Here is a 25,373-nt window from a genome sequence, read left to right as displayed (position 1 = left end):
GTGTTTATGTGGTGACATACGTGTGTCTCGGATGCAAAGCGCATCTGTTCTGTGAGATGGGTGAGAGACGGATGTCAATAATGATTCACAGAGAGCTTTCTGTGTGGTCTGGTCTCACAGATACACTCCTGATTTAATAACACAGCTCAATACACAGAGATGCAACCCAAAACATCTTCTTACGCTTTAAGTCCACATCCTATCTACATCCTACAATAAACACTGTGTGTGAACATGTGCCAACGTGCTGCTTTGACTACGTATCCTGTGCACACATTGTATTAAAGCTCAAAATGTACCCAAAACACCATCACATGATCTAATCTTTGGTAAATCAGTGATGGAAAAGTTGAAGGTGGAGTGTTCACACATGCTGTGATACTTTATTTCACCTTTCAAATAGGACTTCGACATGAACTCCTTCGGTTTATTTCTTTATGGAATTAACTGTGTTTTTTATAGCTGCAATGATGTGATCCATGCTACAATAAAACCCTTAATATTGAACCAGGCACACACACACACAAACACACACTTCTTCACACCCACACATCTGGCCAGATAGTTTTATAAATAGCTTAGGGCAGAGGCCACTGCTGAGTATGGTGCTATTGGCAGAGTTTCGAGCCACTTGTTCCGCCCCACACACACACACTCGCATATACACACACATGCGTGCAGAGTCAAAATGATACTACATGACTGGATGCTTTGTATGAGTGAATTTAAGCACACTCACACACTCTTCTCCACAGAAAACGCACCAAAAACTACCACGCTCCACCCTCAGAGTCACCCAAATTAAAACCCTGCTACACACACACACACACACACACACACACACACACACACACACACACACACACACACACACACACACACACACACACACACACACACACAGAGCTCTCAGGAGGTAAGTGTCCTTGATCCAGCAGCAGGATTAAAACAGAATGGGGGGGTGGTTTGGGGTAGGGGGGGGTATTTACTGAATGCCTCTTCTAATCCGCTGCATTACCACACAGCTTCAATCTGCAGCTGGAGCTCTGCAGCCATGTTTCCATCCAGCTGTCCAGCAACTATGAACTCAGCCGACTGCAGTGGAAACTAAATGCAAATTAGGGGTTTCCATCAGCTGGTCTGGAAGCTGTGCCTCAGAAAAAAATGTATATAAAGAAACACAAAGTCCAGTGTGTGTGTGTGTGTGTCATTTAATAGCTCTTAAAGGGGAAGTCCAGTTTGTTTACAGGAAGATGGAAACAGTTTGAAGTAGTTCGTGAGGTTACCTGACCTCCTGCTCAATGCTAACAGCTCCAGGCTATATTAGCTGCCTGAATCTCCAACCTGTCTGCAGCTGAGTTGCATTATGGGTAATGTTGTCACCAGGTTTTGACAACAAGGAAGAATGCATGGAATCAAACTGTTTGTGTGGAATTGGTGGATTTTAGCTTTAAATGATTAAAAGTTGTATTATTTTGGCTTTATGTAACATAGGACAGAAAGTTATCAGCTGTGTAAAGTGAAATCAGTTATAAAATGATCAAGTGCAGTGAGCTGAGAAGCATTTGATCTGCTGCTTCTCTCCTGCTGCCTACTCCAATTTAATTTACATTTGGCATTCCAGGTCAAACTTAAAGGCTGAGCTATTAATACAGGACCTGTGACGAAACCCCTGCTTCCCCATCCTCTGCCCCCCTCTTCCACATCTCTGACCCCCTTCCCTCCTCTGTCCTCCTCATCTCACACGTCCTCAATGAGATGACCTTTGACCTCAGTCGGCCTGTGTCATACAGCTCAGCATTCCACGTTAGGCATGCACATAAAACTCTGCACCGGTCACACCAGTCGTTTAACACCAAACGCTTTAAAGTATGAGCCTGTGCTGAGCACCACATTCATTCCTCAATGCAGATACTCTAAAAACTAGAATGATACTGCAGTTACTGTGTAGCTGTGCATGTTCAACAGGATAAAAACTGATTTTGAACAAATCTTTCAAATGATCATAAAAAATATTCCATTGTTTCCACATAGGAGAGGGTCACGGCTGTGACTTGGTAACCAAATAGAGTAGGCTGGAGTAAAGTTTCAGGCTGGTTGTAGTGACTGAAATGACATTTGGTGTTGGAGTCTACTCTAAGTCTATGCTGTGTCACCTCAGTCAACTGCAGGAGAGGAAAGGTTGATTCATCAGCTTGTATGTGCAACTTTTCCATGAAGGAATCAAGAAAAATATTTTTACAGAAAAAAGTCAATCTGATGACGCTGGCTTCAAGCCTCCGCTGGGTGCTTTACTGTCATTGGTTGACTGACATCTCGGAGCAGATATTGATATCTACACAACAAAGAAACACTGTCTTTGGAAGAGGGAATTTGGTGGAGCCTCACTAGATTTGACTAACTCAGACTGCTGAAGCCTCATTTTAACATTAGATCAACTTTAGTATTTTTTGTACAGAATAAAGACTGGAGGAGTTTGTCCCCCGGTGGTGTCAATAAGCACACTGTCAGAGTTATAACTCACAGCCTAAATACACGGAGCAGTGAGGTGCTTCAGCTACAGTACAGTGTGTTCATTATGATCAGCTGAAACTACCACACTGACCACAGAAGCCGCTGCTCGCTTTCTTTTTTTTAACGTCTGGTCTATTTTTTTCCCCTTCATGTGGCTGTGTGGCCCAACAACACTCCATGGAACTGTGTAAAAAAAAAAAACAACAGAGTACAATCTGTTTAAGAATGATTCAAATAAATAGCTCATTTTACCACAGGCACATGTGACACAGCAATGCAACCATGTGTGTGTTTTTTATTGCACATTAAAATAAATCAGTCAAATCAGTGTGTATCTATGATCCTGTTGTTAAAACTAGTTCATTAATTCAGTACCTAGCATAGCCTGCACTTCCAAACCCTCCATTACTTTACATAATGCTAACAGGCAATATGGATGAGATCACACACAGCTAAAAGCACATATGAGAATAACTTAAGTCTTATTTTTGTAATAGTTTAGTAGAGAAGGTAAGAAAAGCAAACTTTTTAGTGGCAAAGTCTCTCTTTTTGTTACTCTACTTCCACCACAGCTCAACAGAGAAACACTGTCCAAGAAAACACAAAGAGGAACTTGACGCTGTGAACATTCCGTGGACACACTGTGGATTTTGGCTAACGTAAGCACATTTGAAGGAGATATTTTTAATAGCCAATATGATGAGGAAAAATGATTACAGTGAAGAAAACCTCCAGTGTTTTAACACTTGAAAATTGTGAAAAAATAAAAATAAAAATAAAAGATGAGTTAAAACACACTTGAACCTGGAGGCTGACTCTAGCTTTCACATGGAAAGTGGTAGTTAGCATAGCTTGCTAACGTTAACGCTGACTCATTCCCCACTGGACTGTAATATGATTTTGAGATTACTTAATATGTTATAAATACTGAAAGGTTACATTACTTCAATTTGTATGTAGAATTAACACTGACTGAAACTTACAATATGTTTTTTTTAAACCTGGAATCAGTAAAGCTGTCCCAATTCAGCGGCTGCATCATTCGAAGGACACATTTGAACGCCAATTACGTCACAACGCTGCATGAAGGCTGTCTTAATTCGAAGGCTCCTTCAAATGCACCCTACAAATTCAGCCTTTTTTCCCTGTTTTTGGAGGATATACCACTACTATCCTTCGAGGCCTCCCAAGATTTTTTTGTGTGCGGCTGCTCAGTCCTGGAAAAAAATTTGACGGCGCCGCTTCTCCTCTTCCTCCAGAACAAGGAAGATTGAAAATAAAATCTAAAATATTCACTTCCTTCCTTTTGTTCCTTTTCTCTTACTTTCGCGGGCCTAGGCGGCAGAAATTGTGACGTCAGGGTAAGGGCGGGAACATTTGGTGACGCAACCAGGAAACCCTCCGAAGGCTAGATTGTCTCATTAAACAACGATTGATGCTCCGAAGGAGTCTCCTTGGAAGGCCGCGTCCTTCGAAGGATGCAGCCCATGAATTGGGACACAGCTTATATGTTGTACTGCTCAGTTCAACGTTACTATGACATAACACAATATAAATACTCTTAACACAATTTGAAATAATGTGAACCTGAAGGCTGACTAGCTTTCACTTGAAAAGTGGACTGGATGTCACTTTCCACTGGACTGTAATATCATTTTTATATTATTATTTTTTATATTATTCAAAATAAATACTTAAAGGATGCATTACTTCAATTGTTATGTAGAATTAGCCATGACTGAATCATACAATATGATTTTTAAGCCTGGAATCAGTATATGTGTTACTGCACTTCCACATTAGCGTGACATAACACAACATAAATACTCTTGATGTAATAACACCTAATATATCTAATAATGTCAATAAAATCTATAATTATATTTGAGCTATGATGGAAAGAAGGAAGAGGCCAGTTAGAAGACACCATTAAACCCATGACAGAAGTCATTTCTCATACATGTCACGCAACATAATGATCCATTGTATCTGCATGCTGTGATACTATTCATCCACAGAGCTGTGAAGATCTGCCATCTGACCATCACGGCAGTCTTTCCCAGCACCCTCTTTTTGAAGAAAGTCATGTAGTGTTCCACTCTGGAAGATGAGACGGTGGTCGGCGGTGAAGGGGGCACTGGCGCCGAGCTACCCGCACACACATACACACACACAGGTAAAGTCGCCCCTCCACTCATAAATGCTTTCACAAACACGCAGAGGAGACAGTGAGTGGATTGATGGATCACAGAGCTGACTCATCACTGCCCTGCCGTCTCTAAGGCTGTTAGCGTGTGTGGTCATCTGTTCAGGGTTTTGATTGAAGTGTGTGAGATCATAAGCTAAAATGTTTTAGGTGAGCTGCTGATGCCACAAGGCTTCCTCAGTTTGGTACACTTCCTGATTTTGGCATCTTCCCCACGAATCCAAAACATCCCAATGACCATGATATGTAGAAATCAACTGTCATTTATATCAAAACCTTTGTCCAGGCCCAACCTAACATTCTGAGGAGTGACATCTAATTTGTCCTTACTCTGAATTATTTAACTTGACTATTTGAGTTGAGTTTTTTTTTTTACTCAAGAGTTTACAAGATCATCTGGATCCCCTCTATTCATGATCCTTCACTTCTAGTCTTTACAACAGTCTGCATGAACAGTTTTTGATGTTAGAAGTAGATTTGAATACATATTGATGATAGCACATAATAAAGCTAGTTTGAGTGAGTTAAGTCAAGCTTAACATCACAGATAGGGTTGAAACTAACAATTATTTTCATTGTTGACTATTTAGTTGATTTTTTTCTTGATTAATTGATTAGTTGTTTGATCAATAAAAAGTTGACAAATTGTTTAATACGTCTTAATTTTCTTTTTTTAAATCTCCCATTCTGTTATTTTTGACAGTTTGGGCTTCCATACCTCCATGTATTAAATCAACTGAGACTGTTGAGCTGTGTGAGATACAGTCAAACCAGCAGCAGCTTCATGTCTGCAGGTTATTTATAAGTGGTGAGACTTTGTAACTAAATATACACACTCAACCTGGTGAAAACAGACCCGGGCACTAACATCAATACAGCCAGCAGTGGGGCTACACTACACACACACACACAGGCTGTATGCACTGTACAGTATGTAATACACATATGCCCAAAATCTGTATTTGATTACTATGTTCATCCTCTGCTGAGACAAAGGAATGAGAGAAAGAATGATGGTCAGACATGTGTGCACATTCTCAAGTGTTTCCTATAAAGAAGTAAATGTGTGTGTGCTGGACAGGGGGAGCGGAGCGTTCAGTAGCTGGGTTTGTGTCTGCACAGAAAAAAGGAGGAGACGGCAGCAGCAGCAGGCTAATACTGAATTATGCAAGTGTCACAGCTTAGAATGAGGGAAGATTTAGATGTTTAAAAAAGAAAAAGAAAAAAAAAAAACATACAGCCATCTTATCAGCCTAATTAAATCACAAAGTGGAGCTACTGTGGAGAGGAGTGACCCAGTCCCTGAAGAGATGCCAGAAATTCGGCCTATTTGCCCAAATAACGCTGTGGTGTTGGGGTGGTTCACTTCCGCCCGCAGGGACACACTCAGCCAGACATGAGAGCAGAACACAAACTGTCCCCTGAACTACTTATTTCTGTTTGGATTACAAAATGTACTTGTTTACTGTATATCTGCTAGAGAGAGAGAGAGACACACACACACACACACACACACACAAATGTTATCTTGGGTTACTTTTGGGGACATAACATAGACTTACATTCATTTCCTGACTTACCCTAACCCCTAACCTTAACCACTGACCCAAAACATCAGCTTCCTAATTGGGTACACTGCTTTTATTCCAATTGGACGAGCTGTCCCCAATTAACTGGTCTTAAAGCTGGAGGGCGGGACTTGTGTTTCCAGCCTTCAAGCAGTGACTGTAATTAGAAAAACACTGTCAACACATGCTTACATCATAGGTTCCGCTGTAGCCTACCCTTGTTACCGTTATCGCTGTGAACGGTGGATAAATCACACAACCCCTGTGAAATGACTCAGAACTTTATCCATTTGGTCTGATGACATTTGAAATGTCCAGATGAGCCCTGACATTAAATTAATTTGTCCCCCTTCAAGTACGCACAGAGCTAACCAGAAGTCTGCATTGATGCATTCATCCGGCCAGTGCAGGTCAAACAGCTTAAAAACTCTGTTATACTGTACAGTGACACTGAGATGTATCTGGTGGTGATGGGGTTAATCAGCACTGTGTGAACTTGAACTCATTAGTTGAACTTGAACTCGTTAATTGAATGTAACGGACGTTCATTTATATGTAAAAGTTCCGCCCTGCAGGTTTAAGTCCAACATTTGTCCCCCAAAGTGGCCTATGACACACACACACACACACACACACACACACACACACACACACACACACACACACACACACACACACACACACACACACACACACACACACACACACACACACACACACACACACACACACACACACACACACACACACACACACACACACACACAGAGAGAGAGAGAGTCCTGAAATAGCTGTACCATGATTGGAGAACAATGAGGCGGTCCCGTCAGAGGCGACAGCTTTCTGTCCCCAACACACCCATCACATTCCTGTGTGCCAGTTGTGTGTGTGTGTGTGTGTGTGTGTGTGTGTGTGTGTGTGTGTGTGTGTGTGTGTGTGACTTTGTGTTTCTGTGCATTCCTGCACTTCTAACCTTGTGCGGACCAAACTGACCAATCCAAAGAGACAGACAGTGCTCCAGCTGAGGACAGTTTATTTACTGTACCCAGAGAGCTAAAGCTACAGAAACAGTCTATGTTAGGATTATGTAATTACAGTTAAAGGGATTGTTGGATATTGTGGGAAAATATGCTTATTCACTTTTCTTGATGAGAGTTAAATGGAAAGATTGATACACCTCCTATCTATTGTAAAAGAAGCTGCCACCAGCAGCATCTGTTGGCTCAGAGGAAACTCCAGGAAGTCACTGCTTCCAGCCAAGAAACAGTCTGGCACACAACTCGACATAAACTACAACTCATGTTCACTTTCTGTTCTGATTAAACAAACAAGATACAACATGCTACATACTAACATATTCTATCTTGTTTGTTTTACAGGTTTTCATACACTCCTTTTGTTATCTATGGACAGAGAAATGTCAGTTTCCTGTTATGTCCAGTCTTCATACTAAGCTAACTGGCTGCTAGCTTTATAGCTAGTATTTTATTGATAGAAATACATGTGAGAAGCCTCTGTAGCATGCTGATCATCTCTAGCAGCTCCACGATACATCAGCCTAGCTACGAGCATAATACACCTCAATCTCTCATCCAACAGTCTAGTTGCATTGTGGGTAACGTAGTTGCTAAATAATATATCTTTTACACTTTTATATAAAAACTTTTAAACACAAGCCCAACAATGCCAAAGAAGTGCAACACTTAATGACTCTTTTTAAAAAGGGGCAGTCCACAGATATAAACATAACCATAATGATGTCATAGAGATGTTGGTTTTAAATGTTCGAATCTTATAAATAAAGCCTATATTACAAGCTGAGGTAATGGAGTTTGAAAAATGTACCAGTCATGCAGGATTTATTGAAAGCGACTATTGAGTTGCATTATGGGAAATGTAGGATTGAGTGTTTTTTGGAGCTTGAGAGTTAAAGTCAGGATTTTTCTGCTGCTGTTTTTTCCCTTGTGGTCATTCCTTCAATTAATCTTCCTTTTCTGAGTCCTTCCACTTTATACAAGTTTCATACTAAATTACTGGAGTACCCCTTTAAAAATGAACCATGTCGTCACGTCTGACAGTAAGGTAATATATCCAGAGTTTTGTATCAAGAACAGGAACTATTGTATTATTCATAATAACTGTAGATTTAGCATCAGTCACATATTGATGTGTCAGTGCCTGACAGATGTTTTAACCTAGTGATAATGCAACATATGAGACAATATGTCTGTTCAAACAATACAGCTTCTAGATTTTATCCAAAATCTAAATGAGAGAAAGTCTTTTAGGACATGGATCAGATCAGAGGGTTAAATTAAAAGAAAAGCAGGCAGGATGCACTGATAAAGTGGTGTCAAATGTCAGGTCAATAGGCCTGGTAGTCAAAAACAGGCTTTACTCACTGGGGAATCGCCCTTGTTATTGAGTATTTGCAGTGAGTATATATAAAGCCAGCTTCTACTGGACCCGGGTCCTGCCCTGCTGAAGGGTCTTTGAGCAAGATGAGGAAACCCAACCAGCTCTAAAGCCTTGGAGGAAAGGATAAATGATATTCATCCTGTATGAGTCTTCTTGTTCATACAATGTAAACATACTTCAACTTCTAAATATGTTGTTGTTCAGTCATATCAGATCACGTTCTCATTGTTTTCTTATCACACATCTGCAGGTGAAACAGTGGTGCATGCTACAGAAAACCACATCTTCATTGTTAAACAGAGATTTGAGGTAAACACAATGAACCGCACAGATGACCTGTCAATCAATGTGATGAGAAATGTAACCTCAGCTTTACTGGAGTTGATTATGTACAGATTACAATCAGGGTCACATCCCAGATGATGCTGTACGGGAGGAAATAGGAGTAGATGAGCTGTCCTGTTATTCTGGGATTGATCTGCTTGTGTGAGCACATTACAGCTGTGCTCTCATTTACTCACATTCACTGACTCTGTGCGTGCGTGCGTGCGCGTGCACGCGGGTGTGTGCAGGTGCAAATCACTGGTGGCTTTTCTCTTTTTGGCTAAAGCCTCTATTCATTTTGACAGCAACACTTGACGCTGCTTGGATAAAGATTTCTTTAGGCTTTGTTGTGGGTTCTATTAGGCCTTTATTTGTTACTGTTGCTGCCAGTGAAGCACATCAAAGCATTACTTCATCAGCACACAATACCAGCCCAGTCACAGGCATCCAGCAGACACATTGATGAGTGTTAAAAAAAAAACCCCAACGTGATCAAATACGTTGCGCGTATAGAAAACGTCAATTAATGGCTCGATGGCATCAAATCAGACTGACACCTCTAACATCAAAGCAACCCCTGCTGCTCTGAATAAACCTGTCTAATAATGTCTAACCACATACAGCTCACACACTTCACTTACCTTTGCTTTGGCGATTTAAACGTTGATATCCGCTCCGACATGCCAAAAAAAAAGCCCCGAACAAGTCGCTTAATCATGGACGACGGAGCTCCATACCCGCACGGCCCAGGCTCCACCGACCCTTCATCGGCATCCAAGCGGGATCCGAGCGCTCCAGAGCCGGGGCGCAGCGCCGCTGTCTCTCGGTAGTCCAACCGCGAGTCAAAGAGAAAGCTTCGTGTGCAGAAAAAACAGCGTCCACTATTTATTACTAAATCATAGCTGTCAAGTATGTGTCTCCTCCGTGATGTTGCCAGGCTGGGTAGAAAAACGCGTTCATATCTTATTTATTTAGCAGGACCCTCACATCCGCCTCCCCGTTTCCGCTGCTTCACACACTTTATTCCCGTTGTGCTTCCACTCCTCCATGCTCCTCCACGCTGGAGTCACGATGATCAAACACCTCCCATTAAAACTGCACATTTCCATTAAAAGTGCTCCTTAGGAACTTTTTTTTTTCATTAAATCCCAGGCCTTATTGTGAGAGTCCATACTGACCGTGCTCGGCGTCAAAACAACTGATTTAACGCCTCCTACCCCATCATTTGTGCATCACGTGTGTCTAAGCTGAGGTTCGTGGGCCTCCAAGAGGTCGCTGAAGGGGCTCCAACAGGTCACCGGCAAAATTAAAGTCTGATTTATTTGCTGAATTAGAGCGCATATGAGGATTATTGTTTTAATCACAGGTTTCACGTGTAGACAAGGCTGCAGTTTAAGGGCATCCAGAGATTAAATCTCATCCAAAAGAGTTAGTGGCTGCGTCTATTTAGAGGGTTTGTGACATGAAAATGCGTGAGATGCTCTGGCCTGGATGCAGTGCACTGACCTAGGGAGGAAAGATGATGGAAGCAGACGGTTAGGATAGGAAAGATGGAGGGATTTGGTATATAATCCCAACGCCTTAATCCCTGCAACAACAAAAGAGGTCTGTCCATCCATCTTTGTGTCATTACTGTGAAAAAAAAAAAATCAGAGGATCAAACACATCAGGCTTATTTTTTTATTATAAAAAATATACATATACAAACAAACTAGAATGAAAACGTGTCATTTAGAAAACTGAACTATTTTTATACCTTAAGACAGAGGTGTTCAGTTCAAACTGCTCCATTAAGGTTCATGTAGCTGCAAGTTTTCATTCCATTCACAGCTGCATTTAATCAGCTCATCACTGATTGGTGGAGTCAGGTGTGCTTAATTGGTTGGAACAAAAACCTGCAGTCACTCCACTCTTTATGGAATAGTTTGGACATGCCTGCAGGATGTAACTGCTGAAATAAATACATAAATAAAACTATAATTTAATTAATAAGTTAAACAATTCATAAATAAAAGCTTAAATGAATACATAGACAAGTAATTAAATTCAGAATAAATACATGTTGGTATTTCATTTAGAAATAAATCAATACTATTTTTTATTCTTATATTATTTCTATTTCTTATTTGTTGTTTTTTTTACATTTATTTCTGTAATTCTACATTTTCACTTCCACTCTTACATTTCCCCAACTGCCTCATTAACATACATACATAAATAAGGTTAGAAATTAAAAATGTAAATGCAAAACTACAGATATAAATGTAGATTTATACAGATTTATAAATACATGAAATACCTTTATTTATTTGCTAATTACCAACATCCATTAATTAACCTATTTTTATATTCATTTAAGCTTTTTTTTATTTATTCATCAAATATTTATCCATGTATTTATTGTTACAGATACATTCTGCAATCCTTTATATTTTTACAGTACAGTTACTGCACTGTAAAAGTATTAAAACTGAATCTGAGTCTCAAACTCATAATGAGCATCACTTGGCAAAGCTTCATTTTCAGATGACGCAGTGTGTGTTGATGAGCTGGTGGGCCATCTCCAGGTTCCCGCTGGCCTGGTAGATGAGGGAGAGGTTGAAGGCGATCTCCCTCCTCAGATCCACCTGATCGTCATCGATACCCTGCAGGGATGAAGGGGGTGGGAAAAAAAAGAGGAAAAGTTCTCATAAAGGCTGCTATTATTGGTCCACTGGAGAGAATTGTCTGCAGCGAAACTGGCATGAGAGAGAGTTTTTAGATGTAGGTCCATTTATCTAATGTCCTAAATAAAAAGTGAGGGAGACGTTTCTAAATTTAAAGTGATTGTGTCACAGCGGGCCGATCTCCCAAACAACACAGAGTGAACCGATCTGTGCTGTTATGCGTTTACCCACCTCCAGTTTCTGTGCGGGCAGTGTAAGAGCCTTCTGGTAATAATGTATGGCCAAATGTGTGAGGCCCATCTGGTGCAGCGCTCTGCCCAGGTTGTACATACTCTCCTGACATTCTCCACGTAGCTCCAGATAGCGCCACAGGAAGGAGAAACCCTGAAAACAAAAAGAAAACAGCATTAAAAAAAAAAAACAACAGACAGCTGGATGTAATTAAAAAGTGAAAGAAGGTGTATCATAAACACACTGTACCTGCAGCACCAGTGTATGACGTTTGGCTACATACTTCTGAGACGCCATGTGGAAGAAGGTGAGACCCACACACAGGCTTTGGAGCGGGCTGTTAGGGTGAGTCTTAAAGGCCTGAACATACTGACCTGAAGATATATAAGATGTTAGACAGAAGCATGTGTATAGATGTAAGCAGGCGTCACATTCACTGCTACATACTATACTTGCTGTCTGGATATCTATATTTAATTCCTTATCAATAGTGATCAGTAATCAACTCGTGTCCACTAGTTATACTTTTTAACCTTCCTCCAACAAAGACATGAAACTCTTCAGTCTTCTTAATGATGCTCTTTCCTTTAATAGCTAGACGGCTGGTTCTCTTAAATTAGAAATCCAACCATCCACGCTCTCATATTAAATGAGATTTAATGAACTACATTCATCTTTTAAAAAGTATTATTAGGTATATGAGGGATGGCTGGGAAGAGACTTCTCTCTTAGTGTTGCTGGGGTTACTCCCAATGATGTTATTATGAATCCATACATTAAAACACTTTATCATCTTTCATTTCATTTCAAAATGTCTCAAAATTCAATGTATGTGCACTGCAGGCTTCATGTTTCTATATCACATCTGCATACTGGACAATGATTGGCTGCTAACTAGTTATGATGTCACAAATAATAATCACACACTGCTAGAACACCCAACATTAACTTGTGTTGTCAAATCAAATCAAACCATTTGTTCCTAATTAGTTTAAACATGTGTAACATCCAGTGTGTTCAGTAGTGTGTGTGTGTGTGTGTTTTGTACCCAGAGCGTGTTTGAAGCTTCCTGACACCATGGCGTTGTGTCCACAGAGGACACACAGGGCGTGGTTGTCGGGATGTTTTAACAGCAGACGCAGACAGAAGCGGTGGTGACGCTGGTGCTGGGACGTTATCGTCAGCTGAGGGGGGGAAAAAAACTCTCAGATGTTCTTATATGTCCATGAAAACAGGAACATGCACAGGAACACACACTCTGTTCTCTTTTGGAACAGAGATTTGGTCTTCAGAACTTTAATGTGGTATATTATTACACAATACGAGGGCAGTGAATTTCTTTTCTGACTTGTTGCTTTATGATAACAGATATGATGAGGTATATTTTTGCACACCTGGTTGAAAATATTCCAAAGCTGAGGTCGATCCACATTCTCCATCAGCATCAATCTGTCAAACACAGAAAAACAAACAGCAGCTCATTTACAGTTTACTTTTAAATAACTGTCATAAAGTAATAACATGATGGACCTCGATCTACCTGATGTAGTTGTAGGCCTTGTAGTGGTTGTGGTCCAGGATGGTTGCGGACAGGCCGAAGAACTCCAGCTCCTTCCTCCTGGGCTTGTTGTCGTAGAAGGAGTAGAACTCCATGGCTGACTCCACCAGCAGCTCGGCTTCTTTGTAGCGCTCCACCTCGCACAGTGTGAGCAGGCAGCTCACCAGCAGCTGCCACCAGTCCTCTCTGGACAGGACGTTTGTCTTACCTGAACAAACACACCAAATTATATATCATCATATTCATTCATTTCAAATTGGAGTAAGTTTAAACATTCATTGTAGAATTCACTTTGCTGAAAATGACCCTAAACACTTAATGTGGTTCTCAGGTATGAAGAACTCCAGCTGAGAAAAGATGATGTCATAGCAACAAAAACTTTACCATCTACGCTCCACATGTTTATTATTGTTAGACTTCCAGGTGGAACTGCCTATAAATGCAGCTTTTGGATGCAGATCAGAATGTTCTTATACTGCAGTAACATTACTGATAACCATAGAAATCTATCTGAAAACATATGGTAGGCTTTAGTCATAATGCATGAGCTATAGCATGTAGAGTTTAAACTATAGTATTTTATAGGTACATTTAACAACTCTTTCTCCACATATGGGAACTGCTAATAAATGCTGACAGTGAAAAATATCTGGCCAACTGCTCTGCTCGTAGCTGTTCCTGCCAACTGCGGCCCTCTGTATAACAGCCAGGTTACTAGGTATGAACACACACACACGTCAACTACATACCTGTGTTATCCAGATAGGCAGCTTCCTGGTCAGCGATCTCAGGCAGCATGTCTTTGGTCTTCACCAGCCTCAGGTGTTGCTCCCCCGACACAGATATAGAGCACACACACACCTTAGCGCGCTGCATGGCCACCTTAGACACACACGTTTGAATCATTCATCAGATGCAGTGAAACAAGTGCGTGTAAGAAAAGATACATGTTTTTCTGTCTTTACTATGACTCTGCATATTTCAGTAACAGTGATACAGTTGCATCATGTCAGTTTCACCTTCCCTGTCTATACAAGGTCTAACATTGGGGATGAAAGCTGCTGTTGAGACAGGAAAGAAAAAACATTGAGTGAGTGTGTTAGTGTGTTACCTTGAGCAGCATGGAGATCATAGTGATCATAGCATCCAGGTAGTGCTGGATTTGTCCCTGAGTCTTGAGCAGTGTGGAGCGATGCAGCAGCAGCTTTAACTCCTGCAACCACAGTGTGTATACAGATGTGAGGATGCAAGCATAAACACGACAAAAGTGTTTAATAAAGAGTTTGTAAAGAAGGAGCAGCTAGTCACATCATTCCTTTTTCCACACAGAAAATGTTACATAAGTCAGAGTTGGTGCACCTCTAAAAGTTCAACGTTAAACTCTCCAAGTTAAGTCATCAGTATAAAATATTAACACATGTGGTCTTTGATAAAATGTTAAAAAGGTACAAGACTGTTGACATTAAAACTAAGTTAGAACTCTATTATTCATCATATATGTACGGAAGCACATTCCTGCCAGGAGAAGAAAAAAAAAATCATAAAAATACTACTAAGTCTAAAATTAAAACACACAGTTCTGAGATTATACATTTTGATCTCAACACTTTTGCTTAACATTCATATTTTTATCATCTAAATATTCGTGTTTTTTCCTTTTTTTGGCACATATAGACTGTGTCACAGACATTTATCAGGGAAAGCCATATTGATATGTTACAGCAGGAAAAGCTCACGTGTACATACAGTAAATCATTGTTAATAAAGACTGAAATCATCAGCTTCAAGGTCCTGGTAATGTGCATGCTGGCTCACTGTCACACGGTCATGGCTTATTGAGACACTTGAATAGATCAAAGCCATTGTTCATGTTATTAGTAACACCTGTGCTTTTCCTGCTATGATAAGTCAAAAGGTCTGCTGGGAAAAAGACCTGTTATTGTTGGTTACTTTTCCTCCTAAAAATCTTTTCTATTTTAGAAATTCCATTATCAGACAGAAACACAGGCTCTTGCCTTTTGTGCAGCTGATGAGTCTTGTGCCAGTGTGTCACTGTCGTACATGGACTCCAGGGCCTTCAGGGCGCAATCTGGTCTGCCCAGCTGCTGCTGCAGGGTGGCCAGGGACAGCCGGGCCTCCAGGTGCTGCGGAGCCATCTCCACCACCTTAGTGAAGCTTTGTGCTGCTTCCTCCATGTGGCCCAGTGCCTTCAGACACTCTGTGAGAGACAAATAATGAAAGCAGGCAGACTTTATGTAACAGTGATTGCTAAGAGGCAAACTCAAGCGTTAGTCCAAATCCTCTTTTGCACCTTAGCTGAGAAGTTTCACACAATTTACAATTTATTTACAGTTTTTTTTGGTGGATGCAAGCTCCTGGAGGTTTGCCTCTTATTTAAGGGGAAATTCTAGTCACGACTCCCTCAATCTGTCTGAGCAACACTGTGGTTCACATTTACACTTTACTGTTTCTTTTAAAATGTTCATGCTTTCCTAAGAATGTCATTATTTCTTGCTACAAAATCAGTATATGAGTACAGCCTTGGTGTGGGTTTTTATTTGTGTATTAATTTGATGAAAATGGGAAACTACCAAAAGGGGGAAAAAAAAGTTTTGCAGACATTAAATCATTGGAAGACTGATGATATTACTCATTAAGTCTCATCTATGATATGAGCTCTTTCTACTTTACCCCAGGATTCTAATTGCGGCATAACACACTGTGTGCTGAGGTAACAGGGCTACATGTTGCTGTGAGTTTTTCTAAGGTCTGGTCATTTATCATCACTACAACTGGACCCATGAAATAAAACATGTATGGGTATGGTGTGTACACATGTAGTTGTAGTGTAGTCTACGCTGTGGCAGTCATCTCCTATTCAGTGCTGAGTCAAGGCAAAGCACAAGTTACCTGCATGTATATTACAGCAGGACTGCTGGGAAGAACACAACACTGAGAGAAGCTGCAACTAATTACTATTTTCATTATCATTCATTCTCATGATTAGTTTTTGTATGAATCAATTCATTTCTTAGTCAATGAAATGTTTAAAATAAATGGTCTTGTATCTTCAATAGAGTTTCACTGAGAGGCAGAAGCAGTAATACCCTGAACACATTCACACAGTTATACACATTTAATAAGAATCATAAATTAAAACTGTTAATCAAATATCAGAATAGTTGCTAATTAATTTTCTGTCAGTCAGCTCATCAATTAATTGTGTAATTATTTCACTGTGTTATCTTACCTGCGTGTCGGAGCCAGACCACAGCCAGGTTGTACTTCTCTGATACGACGAGTGCAGACAGCAGAGGCAGAGCACACAGGTACTCTCCCTGCTCCAGGTAGGCTTCACCTACATCCAGGTACAAGTCCCCGATCTCCTCTGGACTCTGCTCTGTCATTGTTGACACCAGGCCCTGTGAGAGGATAGCACAGTCATATATACTGCCATGTTCAGTCTCCAAAAAAGGGAAAAATGATTTGCTAGAAATGATGATTCTTGGGTTTTTATGTTAAATTACCTCCAGGGGAGTGTTGACATGCAGGTGTACGAGGCAGACAATGAGCTTGGCCTTCAGGTCCACTGGGACGCTGTCTGGTACCTCTACATCCTTAATTTCACCTGGACACACACACACACACACAAACAGTAACCATCACTATGCTCCAAAAATAACACAGTCTCTGTTGGGAAGGAAGGGAGTGTGATCATATTGAGGAAATTCAAAGCTAAGGCATGAAGGAAATGATTTTCATTTATTTCACTTTGTTGAAGGATGGTTTTCTACATTTTCCTCTTTTTTTAAAGATTATCAAGGATCTACTAATAAAGAACCAATGGCAAATATGTTCCTGTGCATTTCATCTCTATTAGATAAGATAGACTGTATGGAGTCCCACAAGACTCCATTCTCCCCTTCTGTTCAATCAATGAATCAATCAAACTTTATTTATATAGCACCTTTCATACAGGCTAGTGTAGTTCAAAGTACTTTACAGTTAGTTGATTGACAAGCTGATAATAAGACTGAGCAAGTGACAGCATACAAAAAAAGAATAAAAAAGAACAAGTTAGACAATAATTGAGACCAATGCACGCAAAAAAATAGGAATGATAAAAATGTTCAGAAAACGTAAAAAAAAGTCCCAGTCTACAAAGCACTAAATGTCCTGGCCCTTGAATATACTATATAACATGCTTCTAGTTTATTACACATTTATGATTTAAATTGATTGTGTGTGTGTGTGTGTGTGTGTGTGTGTGTAAGGCACTTTGCATTGCCTCTGTATGAGATTAAAATGACCAGAATGACATTTAGGAACAACTTTACTTCCCATTTTCTTGCCTAATAAAGACCAGACATGATTTAAAGAGAGTGTTTTTTTCTCAACTTGTGAAATCCACAGTGAAGTGTGACTGCACAGTAAAGAGCACAGACATGTCTGCCAGCATGAGCTAATTTTGTAACTGGAGAACAGTAAGTCATTTTCTTACACTTTGTACAGTCTGTGCACAATTCATTTGACTGTGTTATGTAGTGCTGACACATTAGAGACAGTTACACAATGCAGCAGAGACACAGCAGGAAAAAAAGGGACTTCAGTTCAAAATGTTAACATGTCATCACAGTGAAAGGGTTTCTAAAAGGAGCCTTTTTATCATGTTCTAATGAATGAGCAGCTGTGTTTTAGTGTCAGTGCTTTTCAAGTCATATGTCTCCTGAGATTAGTAAAGACAATCTTCTAACGTCCCTCATGGCAATAAAAATTATAAATTCATTACACCTCAGAGTGTTTTCAGCTCCTGAGTGGTCCCCCATGATACAGACAGCCTACATCAACACACCAGCTACAGTTATTTTAGAAACCATCAGTATACTGGATACTAGATACTAGATACTACAGGTCTGTATCATAAAGCTAGTTCACTTTCTCCTGGTTGTGTCTGCCTTCACTGGGCCTAACATCAGTGATCCTGGATGACTGGTATCATGAAGCAGGATGTCAAGCTATCTCTGGGTTTGATACTCCAGCTACAAACATGATCTTTACAGGGTTGGCAAGATGAGCAATTCAAAAATAGTTTTAAAAGCAGCGTCAGGTTTGTTCAAATGTACATTTTTTGTGTTTTTGTTGGTTTTATGTCATTTGAAAGTAAGACTGAATGCTCCTGAAAATATCAGAGATATATAAATATTAATTGTACCATCTCTGATCTACTGTAGATAACACCCGGGTAATCCCACTGATCTATAACATGTCTTTAATGTTCTTCATTATTTGTCACTTTATTATAAATGTAGTACTTCCATGTCAGGATGATGACTGCAGGGACTTTTCCAGTGAGCTGATTGGTCAGGTGACAGGCTTAGGTGTGATCTTCTGAACTGAACACATTCCCACACAGATTAACTGTTCAGCACAGGTTACCATGGTGATGTATATAAGTCAGCCAGCTTCAGGAAAACCAGAGAAAACTTTAAACCCAAAGATTACTGACTCATCTATTAATGTCACTTAGTGATACAGGCCACACAAGACCTTAAAAAACATCAGTATTTCACTCATATTAGACACAGAATCATTTCAGCAAGAACTTATAGTGAGGTCAGAGATGAGAAAAATATACCTGATGTTTTTTGTAAACAGAGACTCACCGTTTTCTTCTGCTGCCGTTTCCTCTACAGTCTTTGACTTTGCTCCTTCTTCATTCTTCTCCTCCTCCTCCGTCGTCTTCTCTGACACTTTCTCTTCTTTCGGCAGAACTGTGGAGTCTGGTTTGGTTTCCCCCCTCACCAAAACTACACCTGCAAACTTAACCAAGACCTGGAAAACACACACACACACACACGTTAAGTATGCATTCATGAAGACACCACATGTCTCTGTTCTCTCTAACTGACACCAGCGTGCGCGCACACACACACACACACACACACACACACACACACACACACACACACACACACACACACACACACACACACACACACACACACACAAGTATACCTGTAAGGCCTTGTTGTACTGACGGTTGGCGATATAGAGCTCAGCTGCCATGTTGATGACATCATCACTGACCAGGCTTGGGTGTCGCGACAGAGCATCCTCTATCACACCCAGTGCTGAGGGCAAGTCATTACTCTCATAGTAACTCCTACACAGGACACACACACACACACACACACACACACACACACACACACAAATATGAGTACTTATGGGGACAATCTTTATAACAAAATACTGCTTTTTCTTTCTTAAGCATAATCTTAAATGAACACGGTATAATGTACAGTATATATGCTGTGTGTGAGTGTGTGTGAGTGTGTGTCAGTACTTGGCCATGTCCTTGGACAGCTGCATGAAGTGCTCTCCATCCTCCAGTGGCAGCAGTGCGAGGATCCTGCGGTAGCCGTCCATGCACTGTTTGTGCTCGCCCACGCGCATGTGGAGGCTGGAGCGCTCCCACAGGTAGCGCACGTTGGTGGGGTTGTACTTGATGGCTGCAGGAGTGAAATCACACATCAACATCTTGAGCCTTAAACTATGACTGATAATAGATCTTATAGTCTTATTGACTTTTCTTCTTTTAAACATATTTTTAATGCCAATCTAAAATCGGGCCACATTCCCACAATGCACCATCTGTGTGGTCTTTGCCATTAAAACTCCTGTTAAATAAGCAGAGTGTCAGACTGACCCTTGGTGTAGCAGACGATGGCCTGCCGGATGTTGTCCTGCTCCAGAGACATTTCTGCTAGTCTGACCCACTCCTCAGAGTCTGAGGGGTTCAGGTGGGCAGCGATCAGACCGAACTGCAGCGCTTTGTCCATGTCCTCATCATCCTCATAGATCATAGCCAGTGTGGAGAAAGGCTCATAGGCCAGAGGAGCTGCAGGAGAGGAGAGAGGACATTCATCATGTTTTTTAGACTTAAAAGGAATGTGTAGATAAGATGCCAAGATATAAAAAAAAAAACCATATACCAATATACTTTTTGGTCATAAGATGAATCAGCTGCAGGAGGTTTGTGGGATTCAAACACACACTCACCCTGTCTGATGATCTCCATACACATCATGATGGCGTCCTCTTTGTCTCCTCTAGCGTAACGGATGTTGGCCTCTCCCATCAGACCTCTCAGAGCCCGGGGCAGCTTGCTGCGGTTACGCCGCTCCTGTCCCCACACACACACACACACACACAGGTTTACAGTTTCCATAAACAGAGACTTTAACTCGGGGTCAGTTACTATGGTAACACTCTGGAACTTAAAAGGGCTGCAACTAACAGTTATTTTAATTATCGATTAATCTGTTGATTATGTTTTTTGATTAGTTGATTAGTTGTTTGGTCCATAAAAATGTCCGAAAATTGTTAAAAATGAATGATATTGCCTTAAAAAGTAAATAACTCTATTACTGTCTTGGCCCATAATGGCAGTCTGTGCTGTCACATAAGTGTAGCTCCCACTCTACAATCCCAACCCCCACCTCCCATGCATTATTATGCTATTATATTATCATTATATCAGTGGTATAAAATGATCCTCAATTGACAAGAGTATTGTTTATCTCGATTATTTCTGAGACAATATATCGTCCAATAAAAGTAGTTATCATGACAGGCTGAGCTGGAATCAGATCATTTGGATTATTACAACAGCTGGAGATTCATTTAATCATTGGCAACTAATCGATAATGCAGCTGTGGAACATGACCTGCTCGCTGGCAGCTGTTCGTCAACAAACCCTGACTTTGTCTGCTCCTCTTCATCACTCCTGCAGCAGCTTCATCCTCTCAGTGTTACAGCTCATATCAAAGTGCAGTACAGGGATTTACAGAGGTTCATATCAGGAGACTGTCCTCACTAACATCAGGCTTTCATGCACAATCACACATTTCTCTGAACAGTGATGTCTGACCTCACATTTAAATATTACTCAGTGTGACTCTGAATTAAGTCTATGCTTTATCATTCTGTTTATTAAATAAAACTATGATTCTCAGAATAATCCTCTCATATTTCTCATACTGTGATTAGTCACACTGATGGAACATTCCTATCAGAGTTATTGGAGATTACATGTTAATAATGAGAGTGAGCAGGATTGTGCAGCAGCTGAATAGAACATGTGAAACTAAATGTAGTTTAAGAGGAGTTTTTTTTAAACAGGCTGCATGTATTATTGTGTTTAAACAGCATTTCTGTGTCCTTGTCTTCCTCACCTTCATCATCTTCTTGTTCTCTCGGTTCAGCTCCATCTCCAGCGCGAACACGTCTCCCACCGTCATGTCCTCAGCCTCCTGCTCTTCTCCCTCTCCTCCCTTCTGTGTCTTTTCTGACAGATCCAGCTTTGCCTTTCCCCGCTGCTGCTTCTTCTTCTTCTCCTCCTCCTCTTCCTCCTCCACCTTGTAATCCTCATCGTTTTCATCGTCTGCGTAGCTCAAGCTGTCCTCCTCTACCTCCTCCTCCTCTTCCTCTGAAGACAGGGGGTCTGGGGTTTCTCCCAGCATTGAGGCGAAGGCCAGCTGGACCCCCGGGCTGACTCCCTCCTCTGAGGGGAGAGAAGAGTTGAGTGAGTCATGAAATGCATCAACAGTGTTTTCATGTCATCATATTTATTTTCCTGCTTGTTATTTGCAGTATAGTCTGCCACTTATTTTCTAGATCAATCGATTAAAGGACAGCTTCACAATGTTTCTAAGTGTGTCTTTAAACAACAGTCAGGTGTCCATATGAAGAGTGAAAGAGGTTTTCCTCTCTGTAATCATTCCTCCTGTTCATACTGATTATTAAAAGATCTCTTTCAAATGTGCTTTCAATGGAAGTGATGGAGGACTGTATCCACAGTGTTTCCACACAGTCATTTAAAAGTAGATGATCAGCTTCTATTGAGCTTCATCAGTGTGAGTTAGTCATATCAAGTGATATCTGACACATTTACAGTCTTTTTAGCATCAAATTCCCTCTTAGTGTTTCCCTGTTGAGCTGTGGTGGAAGTATAGTAAAAAAAATACTTTGGCTCTAAAAAAAACACTGTAATGTTGAAACATAAAAGACTTGATTTGACTCATTTGGACGACTGAAGCTTCATATTAGCTTCAGATAACAGACACCTGACTGTTAAGACAGACTTAAAAAAATGTATTGCACAGTTTTTGATACGTGACACTTTTGTCCTTAGTTGACCTTTTTTCCTTTTTGATTTCCAATATAATTTTTACAACAATATGTTTGATAACATTGTAAGATGTATGATATATCAGCTCTTTTGCTCTTAATTCACTTGTTATTTGATGAGTTTTGGGGGTTATATGGATGTTTATTGGTATTGTTAGCCTTGTGTTATGCTGTATTCTTCTAGTGTTCCAATGCTTTTATAACTAATCTAGATAGTGGTGTGTGTGTGTGTGTGTGTGTGTGCGCTTGGGGTTAGTTCAAAGTGCTCATAAGCTCATAACTGCAGTCCTCTGGTAATGACTGAAGCAGCTATTATGTGTTAATGGAAGTGTTATGATGCTGCTCAAAAACCTGATGAGACTGGGCAGTTTATGTAATACTGTAACATGACATAATGTCTGAAGAATACTTATTAAAGGAGAGTGATCCCATTATTGGGTCTAAGTAGATTTAATCACTGTGTTCCCTACTTCTAAAATCAACTCTACACTCTTGTTCAGCACAGTAGACAATAGTCCACATGCAGTGTGAGACAGACAGCAGTGTACCTGTTATCCCCTGTGCCTGTGCAGAGGTGGAGGGCTGAGCATCCTCCTCCTCCTCCTCTTCCTCATCTTCAACTAACACATCTGACTCCTGACAGGACTCCTGAGAGGACAGAGGGATGAACATATCAGCTTCATGTGACCAAAACAGAAATACATTAACGAGCAGACTTCATTGTCTAATAAAAAAAAAACGGACACTAAATGAAGTGAGGTTAACTGAAGTTTATGACTCTGTGAGGATGTAAAAGAAGATACTGTGTAGCTAAGACGTGCTAAGTCATCAATTCACCAACATAATATGTAGGTAAAGACTCACCTTCGCTTTCCTCTCGTCTCTCCTCTTATCAAACTCTTCAAATGTTATTCTTCCCTCCAGATAGTCAATGAGCTCAGCGCTGAACCCGGACATGTCTGACAGCACGCTTATAACCGCTTATCTGTCCACAAGAGAAGGGAAGACATGACAAACAGTCTGCTAAGAGTTCAAATAAACCCAGACATACGGTGAACTACTGTCACGTGACATGGAAAAACTTCCGGGTTGGCGTGATTAAAATAACAGAAACATGAAGCCGCTTTGTCGACATCTAGTGGTGAGAAGAGGGAATGACCACACAATGGTACCATATCGTCATCTCATCGTGAAGAGTACTTAAATAGACTTATTGCCTATCAGATAGTGTTATATAATATAATGCATATTAAGTTAAATTTCAATTAGTTTATTTTAATGGGTTGTTATAAATCAGAACCTGATATCTGATTGATTACAGTAATATTGACATTGAAGAAATGTAGGAAGTGCTGAAACGTGAAGCTGACAGCAAAATTAAACACGTACAAACATGGAAAAGCTAACACACTGTATCCACTTATATATTCACACAAAACTGTGTGTTGCTCATTGCAAGCATTAGTGAATTAATCAACAATTTTGTGTAATTTTTTAAAGAAAAAAAAGTCAAAATGTTAGTTAGGTGATTTAGGTTTAATGTGACTTGTGCGTTCATTGACTGTTTGCTAAACTTTCACTAGTGTCACAAATCTCAAGTAGGAGATATTGGTATTATTTGTATTTTATAAATAATCGATTCTTATTCATAATCCTTATCAGTGTGGTACTTTACTGATACTTTTATTGGTGCTTCTGTATTGCTGTGCAAAAAAGTATTACATTTCGAAAAAAGATTAAAAAGAACTTTACATTCTTCATTGACCTGCAATGATTATTTGATTAACTGATCAGTCAATGGAATGGAAATTATTCAGCAACTGTTTTGATAATTAAATATTCATTTTGAGTCATTTTCTTAGAGCTGTGGACTGTTAGGACAACAAATTAAGTTGCACCTTGGGCTTTAGGAAACATTTCACATTCAACATTTTAAAGACCAAACAACTAAGTAATTGTGAAAATAGCCCACAGATTAATTGATAATGAAAATAATCATTGATTGCTGCCCTACTTGCTTACAGTTACTTCACTGTGATGAAGTGGTGGAAGAAGATTTTTTACTTGAGTAAAAGTAACAACGCCACAATGTAAAAATACTCCATTAGCAGTAAAAGATGAGCATTTTCCTGCTCTTGCTGGTTGGGGTGGAGCTGGTTTAAACTACTTTATAATCATTTTGGTAATTTATTCTGTAGGGGCATTCATTTTAATGGTTGTGAGATGATTATTCTGTTAGGAAAGAGAGAAAACTTCTGATAAAAGTTCTGCAACACAAGTTTAGATTAATTTGGACGTGTTCATTCATTCCTTCATTGTTCATTTAGTTCTAAACACTGAGAGGAGTCATTTTAATGAAGAACACTTCCAGTACTATCTTGCACAACATGTCATTAACTTCTAACTATTTGACTATATCAAAATGTAGTTCATGTGGACATAATTAAAAAATTAATATGACATGTTTGTTTTGTCTGGAACAGATTCGAGACTTACGTCAAAGCATATCTGATTTTCCATTCTGCAGAGATCCAGGGCACTGTGGCAACTGATGCCCTGCATTCAACAGGGTCATGCTTGACGTGGTCTGTTGTTACAGTCAGTGTTTTCTCTGCTTTATCTTCTGTGTAACAAAGAAAGAAGGACAGAAGAAGAGAAGAGGGATGGAGAGGGAGGCGGAGGAGGGTGTGGTTTC

At 40.2% G+C, this 25,373-nt stretch overlaps 1 protein-coding gene across 1 annotated transcript; it reads right to left on the bottom strand.

The window, feature by feature from the left end:
• Positions 1-11,225: 11,225 nt before the first annotated feature.
• gtf3c3 (general transcription factor IIIC, polypeptide 3) lies at positions 11,226-25,269 on the bottom strand. The gene is made up of 20 exons (XM_062414440.1): positions 25,175-25,269; positions 23,543-23,663; positions 23,227-23,326; positions 21,724-22,052; positions 20,548-20,671; positions 20,195-20,386; positions 19,832-19,997; positions 19,501-19,648; positions 19,149-19,317; positions 17,013-17,113; positions 16,736-16,907; positions 15,501-15,703; positions 14,597-14,698; positions 14,235-14,367; positions 13,468-13,693; positions 13,322-13,376; positions 12,976-13,111; positions 12,177-12,301; positions 11,928-12,080; positions 11,226-11,675 (listed from the first exon to the last, which is right to left on the bottom strand). Exons 2-20 carry the CDS (start codon positions 23,633-23,635, stop codon positions 11,553-11,555), a joined length of 2,850 nt encoding a protein of 949 aa, XP_062270424.1. The 5' UTR covers positions 23,636-23,663; positions 25,175-25,269; the 3' UTR covers positions 11,226-11,552.
• Positions 25,270-25,373: the final 104 nt, after the last annotated feature.

Source organism: Scomber scombrus, chromosome 24 (assembly GCF_963691925.1).
Source record: "Scomber scombrus chromosome 24, fScoSco1.1, whole genome shotgun sequence".
Taxonomy (NCBI): domain Eukaryota; kingdom Metazoa; phylum Chordata; class Actinopteri; order Scombriformes; family Scombridae; genus Scomber; species Scomber scombrus.
Note: the sequence above shows the minus strand (reverse complement) of the source record. Positions and strands in the feature narration are given on the sequence as shown.